Source organism: Lytechinus pictus, chromosome 6 (assembly GCF_037042905.1).
Source record: "Lytechinus pictus isolate F3 Inbred chromosome 6, Lp3.0, whole genome shotgun sequence".
In the NCBI taxonomy this organism is placed as follows: Eukaryota; Metazoa; Echinodermata; class Echinoidea; order Temnopleuroida; family Toxopneustidae; genus Lytechinus; species Lytechinus pictus.
Window position 1 is genome coordinate 4,637,538 of NC_087250.1, and position 15,748 is coordinate 4,653,285.

General features: G+C 35.7%; 1 protein-coding gene across 3 annotated transcripts in view; it reads left to right on the forward strand.

Annotated features, from left to right (window-relative positions):
* LOC129263540 (TBC1 domain family member 2B-like) overlaps window positions 1-15,748 on the forward strand; it is a 51,963-nt gene that overhangs the window by 22,541 nt on the left and 13,674 nt on the right. For all 3 annotated transcript variants that reach the window (XM_064100740.1, XM_064100742.1, XM_064100741.1), the window contains exons 9-22: window positions 968-1,244; window positions 2,075-2,202; window positions 2,701-2,835; window positions 3,578-3,677; window positions 5,152-5,334; window positions 5,872-5,978; window positions 6,906-6,991; window positions 8,410-8,515; window positions 8,832-8,946; window positions 10,901-10,987; window positions 12,442-12,506; window positions 13,688-13,763; window positions 14,818-14,979; window positions 15,586-15,644. In XM_064100740.1, coding sequence (XP_063956810.1) covers window positions 968-1,244; window positions 2,075-2,202; window positions 2,701-2,835; window positions 3,578-3,677; window positions 5,152-5,334; window positions 5,872-5,978; window positions 6,906-6,991; window positions 8,410-8,515; window positions 8,832-8,946; window positions 10,901-10,987; window positions 12,442-12,506; window positions 13,688-13,763; window positions 14,818-14,979; window positions 15,586-15,644 — 1,686 coding nt within the window. The remainder of the gene's footprint in view (window positions 1-967; window positions 1,245-2,074; window positions 2,203-2,700; window positions 2,836-3,577; window positions 3,678-5,151; window positions 5,335-5,871; window positions 5,979-6,905; window positions 6,992-8,409; window positions 8,516-8,831; window positions 8,947-10,900; window positions 10,988-12,441; window positions 12,507-13,687; window positions 13,764-14,817; window positions 14,980-15,585; window positions 15,645-15,748) is intronic.

Sequence of the window (15,748 nt, forward strand, 5' to 3'; positions counted from 1 at the left end):
CACTAGACCACGACGCCCCACAATGAAACGCTACATGAGTACAACGCAAGCCAGGATTTCATAATTTCGCATCTTCGAGTCATTAGTAGAACATATGGTGTCTGTGGTTATAATTAAGAGGGTGTTTCCGGTCTCTTTATATTTCACCTTTTTGAAGCACTAAATAATGATTTTCGGACGCATTTTTTTTTACTAGTCTTCATTCTTCTAGCATGTCACAAACACGTGAAAAGTTGGACCTTGCAGCTCTGATTTGTTAAAGTCAAATCAGTGTTAGCCCATGCCCTTTATCAAAGATGAAGGGCACAAAATTCTCACTATCGACAATGATAATAAGTTAATTCGTAGATGTAGCGCCTTGCGTAAATATGCTATTCACTTTGTGCAATGAACTAGAAGTAGTTATTCATTGTGTGACCAAACAACTTCTGGTCATTTTTTACACATACCATTGCTAGCCCTAGTCTAGTTGCATCCACTTTCACATGCGTTCTCACTATCTCTTTACAAAATATCGAGGAGGAATCATCGTAAAACTTGCTACTTGGTTTAATCCCTCTTGTTGTTTTCTATTCTTACCTTCAAGCTGCTGAAAGATACTGGGTGACACAAGCAAACGGCGTTAGCTACATCCAGGAACTTTTTATTATTGTCGATAGTGAGAATCCTAGTAGTAAACTAGTAATGCTACTGTCATGCCAATGAAACTGACTCAAGGGCGATCAATGCTATAGTGTTTATAATTTAATGATACCATTGGTAGGTTTGGGGTTTGGAATCAGTTTTGTTGGTGTAACCTAGTCCCGTAACCAAACTTAATGATTGATTGTTCAACTGATTTACACAATTAAATTGTTTTCCAAAAGGTTTTTGAGAGAAGTGTTTTAATCACTGAAGAGGCTACCCTGGGTGATGAAGGCAAATGAAATATAAAAAAACGAAATAAATCTTTTTCTATTATATTCAGCATGAAGTGGAAAATGCAATCACCGAACAGCGAGACTCCACCTGACGATTTCGCCAGTGAAACTGCACAGACGGATGCAGCTAAACAAGCAGAACAGAATAAGCATAAAAGCTTTGACAAGAAGGATGTCATAACCGCTGTTGGAGGAGCGAAGGCGGCATTTAAGAAGAAGCTCAGTAACAGCTCTGTTGGTGGTCCAGCAACAGGCCCGACTAAACCTCCCAGTACAACCTGGTTTGAAGATGTACCCGATTATGATTGTAAAAACTGCCAGCAGGTCTGTGATTTTTTTCTTACTCTCAGCCTATCCATCTTTCTCCCCCTCCTCCTCCTGTTCTTTGTCCTTTTTATCCTTCTTCCCCTTCTTTTTGTTGGCCCCCCTACTTTTCCTCCTTCTACTCTTTCTCTTTCCCATCTTCTTCTCCCCTCTTCTTTCTTCTTCTTCTCCTCCTTCTCCTTCTTCTCCTCCTCCTTCTTCTTCTTCTTCTTCTTCTTCTTCTTCTTCTTCTTCTTCTTCTTCTTCTCCTCCTTCTTCTTTTTCATCTTCTCCTTCTTCTCCTCCTTCTTGTCTTCATCTTCTTCTTCTCCTCCTTCTTCTCCTCCTTCTTCTTCTTCATCTTCTTCTCCTCCTCCTTCTCCTCCTCCTCCTTCTTCTTCTTCTCCTTCTCCTTCTTCTCCTCCTCCTCTTCCTTCTTCTCCTCCTCCTCCTTCTCCTCCTTCTTACCCTTCTTTTCATGCCCCCCTACTTTTCCTCCTTCTACTCTTTCTCTTTCCCATCTTCTTCTCCCCTTCCTCCTCTTTCTCTTTCTTTCTTCTTTTTCATCCTCTCTCCCTTCCCTTTCACCTTTTCAAATTTGACAATTTAATGCATAAAAATCTTAATCTTCTTTTCCTGATTGTACGTAAACAAAATCATATTAATTTTTGTTTTGAAAAGTTGGATTATTTATATGGAAATGTATGACAAATATTGGTGGCAGTCTATATATTTCTTTGCAAAGATAGATAACATTGGAAAATGATACATGTATTTGTTTGTTGATAGCTACCTGTACATTGTACATTAATGTCAAGATAATCTAGATATGTTTGTGTTCATCTTTATAGCTTGCCGCTGAAGTTAAACAACTGAGGGAGGAGCTTTGTCAAGTGAGGAGAGAGCTTAACGAAAGTAAGGAATTGATTGACCTACTGCATAAACAGCTCACAGCTACTCAGATGCAGTCCATGAGCAAGTAAGTGGGAATAAACTCTTTGATGATGAGTGTGGTAATGATGATGGTGATGATGATGGTGATAATGATGGTGATGATGATGATGATGATGATGATGATGATGATGATGATGATGGTGATGATGATGATGGTGATGATGATGATGATGATGATGGTGATGATGATGGTGACGGTGATGATGATGATGATGATGGTGATGATGATGGTGACGGTGATGATGATGATGGTGATGGTGATGGTGATGGTGATGATGATGGTGATGATGATGATGATGATGATGAGGAGGATGATGATGAGGACGATGATGGTGATGATGATATCATGATGATTATGATGATTATGAAATGATGATGGTGGTAATGATAATGACGATCAATGCAATGTATAATTGTTTCACTTTTTCTCAAATTAACAAAAAAAAATTCTCTTCTTTCAAAATGTCATTTTATGATTCTGTCTCTAGCATGATTGTTCTTTTTTTTTTTGTTATCTGAATAGTCGAGAGTTCTCACTTTGCCAGACTGATCAAGAGAAACTACACGTCGTTCAACGAAAGGACAAACAGCTTATTCAACTAGAGCAGCTACTACAAGAGATGAGACAAGATAGAGACAGCTTCAAAATCCAACTCAGGTGGGGTCATGTTTGTAGGGAAAAAATGACATGGGGGCTCGGGGCGATTTCGCCCCCGAAAAGCTCCAAAGAGGCTTAGAAACTAAAAAAAAAATGAGCCCTAGAAAAATCAAATTCATTGCAATGTTAAAGCTTTCCAATTTTGCAGATTCAGGTTACGTAGTAAGTTGTGAAAGGTAGCCCCTGAAATTTGAAATTAATTTTTTGCCAACAGTATATGTTGATTCAACCCTTCCCTCCTGTTATGTTAGGGTTGAACTCCCCACTGAATAATGGATCATCCCTATTTCACAAGGTTCACAAGGTAGTATTGATTGTTCCAAAAAATGAATAAATGGAAATTTTACATTTTTACGTGGTATTTTGAACATACATACATGTAACATAGAAAATAAACATAATTACACTGGTGATATACATGTACATAGATTATTATAATGTATACGTGCATAGGAATTAGAAGGTTTTTTTGTCATCAAATTGACATTAAAGTTGGATTTGAAATTGTGGTATTTAGATGATACATAACATAGAAAATAAACATACAGTAATTACACAAAGTCAAACACTGGTGACTTACATAGACTGTTATAATGTATACATGTACGTGTATACATGTAGGATTTAGAATGTTTTTGTGTCATCAAATTGACATAAAAGTTGGATTTGAAATTGAAATTGGAACGGAAGCTGATATTTTAAAATATATTCAATATTTCTTGTCTTCCCTTTTTTGTTTTAGTTCTTGTGAGAGAGAGGTAAGGGACCTGCGAGAGCAGATCAACATGTTCACGGATCTCATTCAAGCCAAGGATGAAGTCGTCATGTCCCTGACAATGAGGGTAAGAGGACCAAGGGTGTGTCAAGGATAGGATGTTAAATCATATGTCCCATGTAGAGAATAGTCAATCATCTTCACAATTAAGAAATACATGTACACCAAACCCGACACACACACCACACGATCCGATGTGGCAAATTTTTTTTTGACAGCTCGCATTTCGCATAAAATGTGAAGGTTCCAAGAATTGAAATTGATATATTTGAAGTTCAGCATGATAACATGAAACATAGTACTAAAATGAAAATCATACTTTTCTGCAAGCCTTGTGGGTCTGGGTAAAGTAAAAATCGGCCCGAAGTGGGCTTCAAGTCGCAGCTGACGATGACGTCATCTTGATCGGAATTGAAGTTGCTTTTATTCCTACAGGGCGGCTGGACAGGAATTTTGATTTCAATATTCATACCCAGGGTTCTTTCAGTCATGGAAAATCCTGGAAAAAATTGTGGTCATGGAAAGTCAGGGGCCCGTATTCTGAACTCAGGTTTAAATTAAACCCTGGTTTAAAGTTGTGGTTTAACTTTGAAGAGCCAATTGGGACACAGATCTTTAATAGTACACATCCAATTTATTTACTCATTTGACACTCAAATTGTTCATAATTGTCTGGGAATGATAACTGAGGTGTTTTCCTTCATTATGATCATAGCAAAAAGGAAACAAAATAGTAAACATAAGAAATATACAATAAAAACAGAAGTTTTGAATTTTGGCTCCCCATAACTTTAGCACAGAGTTAGACCGTGGTCTACATGTACATGTAAGTTAAACCTGACTTCAGAATACGGGCCATTGAATTTGGAAAATTTGTGAAAAGTCATGGAATTGCATTTACCTCTTTCCAGTTTGTCGTGTCTCGCAACACTCATACTCTGTCATCATACTCTATTATAATCAGTGTTCATGATTTCCATTTTTCCCAGTTTCGTGACATCCCAAATTCTACATAACTCCCGGGAAGTCATGGAAAGCAGCAATTAATACCCCTTTCATAAACCCATCCTCCAATTAGCTGCCTAAGAGTTATGCGGATAATTCAATAAAAATTGCGTTCACAAACTCTGAAAATAATCTGCACTATTTTTACGAGCGCCCGTCCTGAAAAAGAAGGATAATCGTCATGGCAACCGCACACACCCCCTCCGATGCGGTTGTGTTGGAAAAGGTTGACCTTGTGACCGCACCATGGCAATTATCCGCATTACTTCGGAAATGTGTTCATTAAGTAAAAATCTGGTCCCGATGCCGCTATTACATGTATGCGGATAATTGCAGCATCAAAATAATGCGGATAACTCTGGTCCTCCTCCGATTTTACGACCAAATTATGCTGCTATTAGCCGCATAATGGGTTTATGAAAGGGGTATTTGTCATGAAAAAGTCATGGAATTCTGTTTTCGAATTTCTGTGGGAACCCTCGTACCACTCTACGCAAATTGATGGTTCATGTGTGTCTATTTTTCTTCTCATAAAGGTCAGTGAACTGGAGAGGAATGAGCCAATAGTGGTGAAGACAGAGACGGACCAACAGCCAGAATCACCCTCAGAGATCGAGGGTAATGTCAACCTAGCTGGAAACACCCCCGCTGAAGTAGTGGAACATACCCTGCTCAACACACAGTCCTATGTGGACCCACTGGAATATGAATGCTTGAAGGTAAGAAAAAGTCATCTTCATGGGAGGGATGCTGGCAAATGATTATTCAACGACACGTACACCCCGCTTCCGTTGAAATCTTGGCTACCAATCGCACGAGCACCGCTGAAATTACTTATTGTTCCTGTAATCTTCATGCTGTGCAAGACTATATTGTTTATTTTTTTCTGAAATATTACAAGGTGATTGTTATAATATAATTAAGTTAATAATTAACTAAGTAAAGCTGTTAGAATGTAACTAAATTTTTCATTGAATTCTGTTCATATCATTGATAGCTTTGATTGGTATGGTCACAGAGAGCGTTGGAGGACATTTTAGGGCTGAAATCAAGGACTAAGCAGATACGTTGGGCTTATTTTAGCGTATATACACTGAGATTGCCCCAATAATCAATGCATGCCGTTACAAAAGGCTCTTAAGTCATGCTTGCTGAGAGCAAATTTGTCAATGAAAATTTATAAAAAGATTATTACGTTCAAGAAATACTCCCCTGACATCTGAGTCATATGTTTTGATCTTTTTCTTTTCATGCAGGATTCGGCCAGAGCTTTTGAGACGCAGAATAAATTCTTAAACAAAGAGATCCTTGAGCTGAACCAGCTAAGAAATGACGCCATCACCAGGGAGAAACTGTTATTAGGGTGAGTTCAATTTAGATCCACCTTGTTTATTTATTTTTTATTTATTTATTTATTTATTCATTTATTTGTTTATTCATTCATTTACATATTTATTTATATTTTTATTTATGTATTTTATTCATTTATTCATTTACTTGATATCAATTTTAATATCAGATTTTAGTTCAGGAAGAACTTCAAATTAACGTTGTTGTGTGTGTGCAAAATTTCTTTTTCTTCATTCATTTTTTGCTGATACCAAATGCTTCAATTGCTTAGATTTTTGTTTTTGTTTGTTTTTTCTTTTAATTCTTCTTGGTCATTCTAAATGTATGTATAATACTTGTGCTACTGATAAAGTAAAATATTACTGATTCAATTATATTAATTAAAATAAATTGTATGTTGTGTGGACGTGGCCTTCGTGGAAGGCAACTCTGTAATTGACAGTGCTACCCTATGTACATAAAACTACAATATTAAACAAATAATTATATTAGATAGATAGATAGATAGATAGATAGATAGACCTTAGATAGATAGATAGATAGATAGATAGATAGATAGATTAGATAGATAGATAGATAGATAGATAGATAGATAGATAGATAGATAGATAGATAGATAGATAGATAGATAGATAGATAGATAGATAGATAGATAGATAGATAGATAGATAGATAGATAGATAGATAGATAGATAGATAGATAGATAGATAGATAGATAAGGTAGGTGGGTGGGTGGATGGGTAGGTAGGAAGGTAGGTAGGTAGGTCCCACTCCCGTTCTGTTAGGATGAATAGAGGCGTTCCATGATGAGACATATTGCCTAAATTATGTGTTAATCTGTTTTGTCTTTCTATTCAACCCTTTCTTTGTTTTAATTCTTTTGGTTATTCTCTATCATTCATTCATTTCCCTCTCCTTTACTAAATCCTTTCTCCACAGGAAGTACATTTACCTCGAAGCAGATTATTGCAAGACTGAGAGTAAATACCTTCTGCTTCTGAATGAGGTTAGAGGACCACAGAGAGGTAATTACATGTACTAAGTACCACTTACTTAAAAGGGTGGCAATTCACATTTTGACGAGAATGAAACTTTATACAGAAGGCAAAATCAGATCTGCTCTATTACAGATGCCAATTAATAGTATTCAATTTTGGCTGTATTTTTGCAACGTTTTTGCAGTATCTTCTGTAACAATTTTGCAACAATTTTCAAATGAGAATGTATGTCACAGGTGCTAAGCCACACTGCAGTGTGAAATAATGATAACATGATATATTTCTTCATTTTATTTTATTTTTGATTTTTTTTTTGGGGGGGGAGCATATTTGTGTCTGGAATCATGTTTTAACTTTGACGAATATTCTTGAAGATCAACTTTACTCCGACTTTTGCTGTATCTGATTTGTTTTGTTAGTTACTTTATTGGATAGTAATTATAAACAGCCCTTGCATCCTTTGGCAATGCGCTTATTTAAAGGTCAAGTCCACCCCAGGAAAATGCTGACTTGAATAAATAGAGAAAAATCAAACTAGCATAGTGCTGAAAATTTCATCAAAATTGGATGTAAAATAAGAAAGTTATGACATTTTAAAGTTTCGCTTATTTTTCACAAAACAGTGATATGCACAACTAGGTGAGTCAGTTGATGATGTCCATCACTCACTTTTTCTTTTGTTTCTTATTGTTTGAATTATACAATATTTCATTTTTTATAGATTTGACAATAAGGACCAACTTGACTGAACCATATAGTATTAAACAATCCTAATTCCACATGTTCAGGGAGGAATTAATCGTTGTATCACTTGACAATGAGGAGAAAATTAGAATATTTCATATTTCCTATAATAAATTACAAAAGAAATAGTGAGTGGATGACGTCATCAGCCTCCTCATTTGCATACAGACCAGGATGTGCATATAACTGTTTTGTAAAATTAAGCGAAACTTTAAAATGTCATAACTTTCTTATTTTACATCCGATTTTGATGAAATTTTCAGTGTTATGCTTGTTGGATTTTTCTCTTTTTATTCAAATCAACTTTTTGTTGGGGTGGACTTGTCCTTTAATCTAAATTTGCCATTCTCCACCCAGATGTACATAGTAGTTAATGGGTACCTAGTAGGAAGAAATTCCATGAATGCTCAAGCGTCCAATCAGGGTAGCCGTGCTAAAGCCTGGGTTGTAGTATGCAGTGGTTAGAAACATTGTATTAAGCACTTTATACATGCAAATGTTTCATGTTTCGAGGCAGCTCGAGCTAAAGCCAGGGTAATGATAACAATGCGCCTCGAAATAGATTATTTCTAGATAGATGGCACAATATAAATCTTTATTATTATTATTATTGCTATTATTATTATTATTATTATTATTATTATATTATCATTATAATATTATTATTATTAATATTGTTAATTTGATTTTTTTTTCTACAGAGAAAGCTAGTACTGAATCTGATGACATTATTTCCAAGCTGATTGCCGAGGCTATTGATTCTGATGTAGACGAGGAACGGATCAAGCCATACTCAGAAACGGCAAAGTAAGATTTTTCCAATATTTGTCATCTACTCTATACATTTATTTCTACTTTCCTCTTTTCATTCCATTAGTGTAATTTTGTTGAAGTTGCATCTAGGTAATAATAAGGCAGCTCTCTGTATTCCTTAAAGGTATTAACAGGAGAAAAAGTAATAAAAAACATTGTTGAAGGTTTGAGGAAAATTTATCAAAGATTAGAGCTGTTAGAATTTTAATGTTTTGATTTGTGACATTAAATTCATAAATATATATATATATATATATATGAATTACTGTACATTATATTAGATTTGTTCCCCCTTACTTTCAATTAATAGGGAACAGCTGTATGACAAATACGGATTCATTAAACCGCCCAGTACAGAAATCGAGGAAGATAACGCCCTCTTGAGTCAAGCGGAAAAACTGCAAAGACGATCGGATGAGCTCATGGTAAAAACACAAACAAATTATTTGGGCTTTTTGGGGTGTTGGTGTGTGTGCTTGCATTTATGTTTGTCTTGGCTCTGTGTTGATGTTGCTATGGATATTTGTGTTTATGTTGATTATGGTTGTCATGGTGTTGATGTGTGTTGCTAGTCTTTGGTTGCTGTTGGTGTTAAGCCTAAAAGGACTTGGGTATTTGAGATGCATGGAGGACCCCCCCCCTCCCCCCCCTTCTGATCCCAGCCGCTATTTGTGTGATTCCGCCGAAATTCGGCTCGCACATTCTTAACCACATAAACTACAAGCCAGTATTTAAAAAAAATCAGAAAATAAGTATTTCTTATTTATTATGAATAAAATATGCAAAATTATTCATAAAAAAACATTTGCACATTTAACACCAAATTTCACTTTAAATTTTCATTTTATTTTTTCAGATGTCATCTTTGTAATCTTATTTAAATGATTCCATAAAGAAAAATTGTATGTATTTATTTTTGTTAGAATCTCTTATGTCTTTCATTGTTCTTTTCAATGACAATTATTACAAACCATTGAACAACTAAATTAAACCCTAAATTAATTAAGCAGACCAATTAGAAAAAAAAAATCACCCTTTTATGAATTTCATATCCCATAGACTTTGTACACTAAGTATGAAAATGAGCCATTTTCGGCATAACATTGTCTCATAAAAAGTCATGTGTTGTTGTGAAGCTACATGTAGCCTGTATGTCGTGAATTTGGTCTCTAAAAAGAAAAAAGTCATAACATTTTGCGGGCTATGTTTTCGCGTTCCGTAGATGGTTTAGATGTTGATGTTGGTGTCTGTGGTTTTTATCTTGGTGTTGGGTGTTGTTAATGGTTGATGTTTTGTACATGTAGTTTGAGTTTGTGTTGGAGGATTGACATTGATGCTTGAGCTCATTCTGGTGTTGGTGCTTATGTTTTTGTTGATGTTGGTTCAATGTTGAATTAGGTGTGGTAATTATTTTTGGTAGGTGTTCTTGAGTCAAAGTTAATGTTGATATTTTTGCAAGGGTTTGCATTGATGTCAATGTTAATGTAAGGTTGGTGTCGATGCTGGTGTTAATGTAGACTCTGGTGCTTGTGTGGTGTTGGTGTTAGCAGAATGAATAAGGCTATTGCACAGAACTGTGACTACCAAAGTAGGTTTACAACAAACTTATAACTATCTAACGACCATACCAGGACTCTCCTCATTTAAGTCTGTTGTTGTTAATGGTGATAGCATTGCCCAGCACTGAACGCTGTTAACTAAATAACACCAAATTTCTATTGTCCTGTGGAAAACTCTCATTTCTTCAGAGGTCAGTACACTATTAAAAGGCAAAAACTGTAAGTTGAATTGATCTTGCTATATTATCAATGATCATGTTTCATGATGTGTTACGCCAAACCATTATCTGATAATATGCAGAGATGCCAACCGTTACGGATTCGCCGTATTTGTTCCGCTTTTATTCCTCCAATTACGGTGTTACGGCAACAATAAAAAGGTTACGGAAAAAACAACTACAATACATGTGTATTGTGTATTGCTTTGCTGTGCATGTGTATATATGCGTGTATTGTGTATTGTGCATGTATATGCGTGTATTGTGTATACATGTATCGTGCATGCAGCGTGTGTGTGGCCAACGGTAAACCAACGGGAGTTTCTCTACTGAGATTTCTATTGCAAGCGCCTCCGCGCGCTGCTGCTGAATACACAGCGGAGTGCAAGCCGCGGTTCATGCATGCACAATGTCAATGGCGATTGGGTGGTTGAGCGTATAAACGATGCTACTTCGCGGGATGTTCCTGAGAAACTCCCATTTGTTCCTGACAAATATGGTAAATATTCCTGACAACCATCCCTTTAGGTTGGCATCTCTGTTATTGATAGTAATTGGTATTGCTGTCATGGTTTTAGTGTCATTAAAACTTTCTTTTACAGTCAAAGCACAGTACAGCTGAGGTCTCCAGGGCAGTGAAATGGGAGAACTATGTCGTCGCTCACCCAGAGAAAGAACTTACGATGACGGTAAGTTAATAAAAGGTCATTAAAAAGTAGCTTGTACTTCTTACGGTGGTTATAATGGTGATGGTGATAGTAATGATTATTATTATTTATTTCGGCAATGAAAAGTATAAGAAATTGGTACAGTGTAGTACAACGCATAATAAACATAACAGCGTATAGATTGAGCACCCACTGGACTGCCAGGGTCAAATAAAGTTAACTGAATTACTGTAGTCAATAGAGACCATTTGACCCTATCCAGTGGGTGCTTACATAAAACAGAAGCGGATAATAGAGTGAGTATGAACAAAAAGGTTTAAGATCAATTATAATAGAATAACATAGGTCTACTTGATATCACTTCATCTTAACTTAGAATATCAATATTAATGAATTTAAATTTATAAATAAAATAGTCGTTACAAAATGTAAAAATAACAAGGATAATAGCCACGATAACAGAATCCTGTAAGTTAATTATAAGTATACCTAAATTATCCCATAATCACAATAACATGACCAAGGAGAACCATCCACTACCACGGGGGTATTTTGCCAATAATACTCAGCACATCGACTTACAAACTCGGCACAGCAACAAACAGTATCCTCCGCGGCCGGGTCCAAAGCAAAAGCTTTCAGTTACATTCTGTTCAGTCCTATGAAAAGGTCTGCTGGAGTAAAGGCTTGGTGTAGCAGTCTTACAATGTGAAGCAAATTGCGATGCGACACCAGGAAACTTATTTCCTAGTTATAATGATGTTAATGGTAATTTAAATGATTGCAGTTATTTGTATCATCATCAAACAGATGTATTTAAAGGACAAGTCCACCCCAACACAAGGTTTATTTTGATTAAAAAGAGAAAAATCCAACAGGCATAACACTGAAAATTTCATCAAAATCTGATGTAAAATAAGGAAGTTATGACATTTTCAAGTTTAATTTAATTTCATAAAACATATATATATACACATTCTGGTCAGTATGCAAATGAGGAGACTGATGACATCATCCACTTACTATTTCTTTTGTATTTTAATATATGAAATATTCTAATTTTCTCCCCATTGTCATATGAAACTAAGTTTTATTCCTCCCTGAACATTTGGAAGTACCATTATTTTAACATTTTATGGTTCAGTCAAGTTGGTCCTCATGGTCAAATTTGTGAAAAATAAATATTGTATAAGTCAAACAATAAAAAACAAAAGAAATAGTGAGTGAGGGACATCATCGAATCGGTCATTTGCATATCACCGAGTTGTGCATATAACTGTTCTGTGAAAATGAGCGAAACTTTAAAATGTCAAAACTTTCTTATTTTACATCCGATTTTGATGAAATTTTCAGTGTTATGCTTGTTGGATTTTCCCCCTTTTATTCAAATCAACATTTTGTTGGGGTGGACTTGTCCTTCAATAAGATTTGCCATTCTTATATAATACATGTATAATTACTCTCTTTTGTATTAGCCTGAACTGAAGTCTCTAATCAGAGGGGGAATACCACACGAATATAGAGCAAGGATTTGGAAATGGTAAGATCTTTTTGTGTCTCTCTTTATCATTCTTATCTTAGTTGAATATTATTTTATTATGGTAATAAACTTTTCCATTGTAAATTTGGCATATTTTGCTACAGAAGCACTAGGGTCAGTAGTCTGCATGCTCAGACCTTTGTGTTTCGTGTATTACATAATGCAGAGTCTGAAGTAATGATACTAGATTCACTTATTTGACAGAGACTATAGTCTTACTCAGTGCTAAGATTTTGGGAAGCCGAAAATGTCAAAATATTGTTTCCGTTGTCAATTTATAATGTTTATTTTGCTCTTTTGTCATGCTTTAATTATGAATCAAACTGTTAATATTTACCATTCCAAGATAGTCATCAATGTGCTGATAAATTTAACCTGTACCTTGAGAGATTTGTGTCTCAATTGGCTATCCATAGTTAAACCACAGCTGTAGACCAGACTCCAGAGTTTAAATTGACTTCAGAATACAGGCCAGAGAGTTTATAGTCTAGTCTTCACTCTCAACATGGTATAATTTGTTAAAGTGCCATGTTTGGGTCTGTGCTTGAAGACTAGGAGGTGGGAGTTCGTAAAATGAAATCAAGGTCTACCAGCTTACACTACAGTTTGTTTGTCTTCATTATTACTATTATTCAAGTCCACATATGGTATTCATTATGCATATAGCATTTCCATTCAAAACAATACAAAGTAATATAAAGTAATACAAATCAAGTACAATTTTACAGACGAGCATTCTTACTTCGTAAAACAAAAACAAACAAAAAACAGTATAATATTGAGCATAAATAGAAATGAGGGGGTCCACTAAAAAGCAAAGCTTGTAAAGTGGATCCCCCTTGGAAATGAAGAAAATATTGTCGACTTATTCATATATGCGTATATATACAGGAAAGAAAAAAGAGAAGGAACAAAAGGGTCAAAATCATATGTCTTTGTTGTGACAATAAGATAGCATAGTGGAAAAATGCCTTGCTCAAGGGCATAAGTGCCGTGCCGGGAATCGAACCCCCGACCCTCGGATCTCCAATCAAGCGCCTCAGACCACTCGACCACGGCACCTTCATTTTGTCTTCATTATGCAAAACTTATTTGTAGGACATTGCACGTCACACGTGAAGCTTCATAACACATTACTCCCATTTTAGATTTAGATTTCTTATCTTCTGTTCTCGCTCTAGGTGTGTGGATCTCCGCGTCAGGAAAGATAAAGAGACTACTGGATTAGGGTATTATCAACGACTACAAAATAGTAAGGTATGAGACTATATTTTTCTGTTCTCTGAAGTGCTTATTTTGCGTTATTCTGTCTTCAAAACATTTTCCTTGTTCCTCCATGACATGTAAAGAAAGCTATGATAAAGCAGTTCAGTAATAACCTTTTAAAAACATATATTTTCATGCAAATAAAGCTTGGGAAACTCATGCTAAATACTGCGAAAGGGTTTGATGGTAAGCACTTTTACTTATTCACTTTTGTTCTTTTGTATTTTGCTTTAATTTAGTCAAATGATGTTCACTGCATCTTTCGTAATTTTTTTTTGGCCCAGAAAAATTTGTGTTTTCTGTGAAGTTTGGTGAATTTTGTAAATTTTCAATTTTGGGGAGTGTTATAGAAAGTTAGCCATTGCCTACTGGACCTTGCTGGTCCATGTAATAAGCCTGTTGGAATCATAGAATTCAGTATTCAACAGCTTAACCCATTGCTTACTAGAACCAGGTGATCCCTGTACAAAGCCTGTTGGAGTCATAGAATTCAGTATTCAACAACTTAACCCATTGCTTACTAGAACCAGGTGATCCCTTTACAAAGCCTGTTGGAATCATAGAATTCAGTAATCAATAGGTTAACCCATTGCCTACTGGAACAGGGTGGTCCATGTAATAAAACCTAGTGGAATTAAGGAATTTAGTAGTCAACGAGTTAATAAGGATTGCTGTTCATTGCACACTCTTTCATGAAGTAATATATACCGTGTTTACACTTGATCGGCTTTTGGTATACACGCTGTTCCTGATGCAAAAACCTGAAATGATACGCACAACAACAATATACGTCATAATAAAGACAACGCTGGATCCGTGCACTTACAATTACGTCACAATGGAAAAGTAAATAAAATGCGCACCAATTGCCGATGCAGAATCGGCTTTCTGTTTACACGTAGTAAAAAAGCTGATGCAAGTTAATCGCGTTTACACGCTATGAAAAAGCCGATGCTGCATTGGCTCGCGGTTCAGAACCGATGCAAAAGCTGATTAAGTGTAAACACGGTAATAGTGAATTTCTACATCTTTTGCTTTTATCTAGAGCTTCAAGTCAAGCCCAGCTACGAAACAGATAGAACTAGATCTCTTGAGGACCCTACCGACGAACAGACACTACGAGAAGATGGAATCACAAGGGGTTCCCAAGTTACGAAGAGTTCTACTCGCCTACAGCGTTCACAACCCTGCTATCGGATACTGCCAGGTAACAGGCGACCTTTGATAAATTTGCAGAAGCTGTATTGAATGATTACCGTATGTATGTATTGTGCCTTCCCAAATGAAGAAAAACCATGTCAGAAATTGTGGATTGATGTTAGAAAATTACAATACCATATAGATTTAGATTTTTTTTAAGATTTATTGATTTATTTCATTTCTTTTCTTTCCATTTTTCACATACAAGTCAAAAATACATAAATACAATTACAAAAATGAACAAAAGTAACGACCTTACATTTGCAAAGATTGCGTATTTATACGAACAAAATACGATACTTATATCCTCATTTTATAAAACTTAACATTCTTAAAAGCATGAGTATTCGTGTGTATGTTAAAAAAAGAAAGGGGTGAAATTAAAAGAGAGACCAGCTGAGAAGCTAGGCTTGTTGGACGCTGATCTCTCGAATTTGTAAATAATGTAAATAACGTAATATAATGTAAACTTGTTAAGTGATCATTCGAATCAAGGGAACATAAATAGTAGGAAAATCGCTGAACATAAGGATTTATCTTTGAGTATTTGCCTCATGAAATACTGCCCATAGCTCATCCAATATTTTGTGTTAATTGTTTGCTTTCAATTCAGGGATTAAACCGAGTTGCTGCCATTGCGTTGCTGTATCTTGAAGAGGAGGATGCATTCTGGTGAGTTGGCTGTAATCTGGGCCCCCGTAAACATGAGGCTTAGCGATTGATCATTGGGCCGATTTCTATGATTCCTGGGCCCCGTTGTACAAAGAGTTACAATT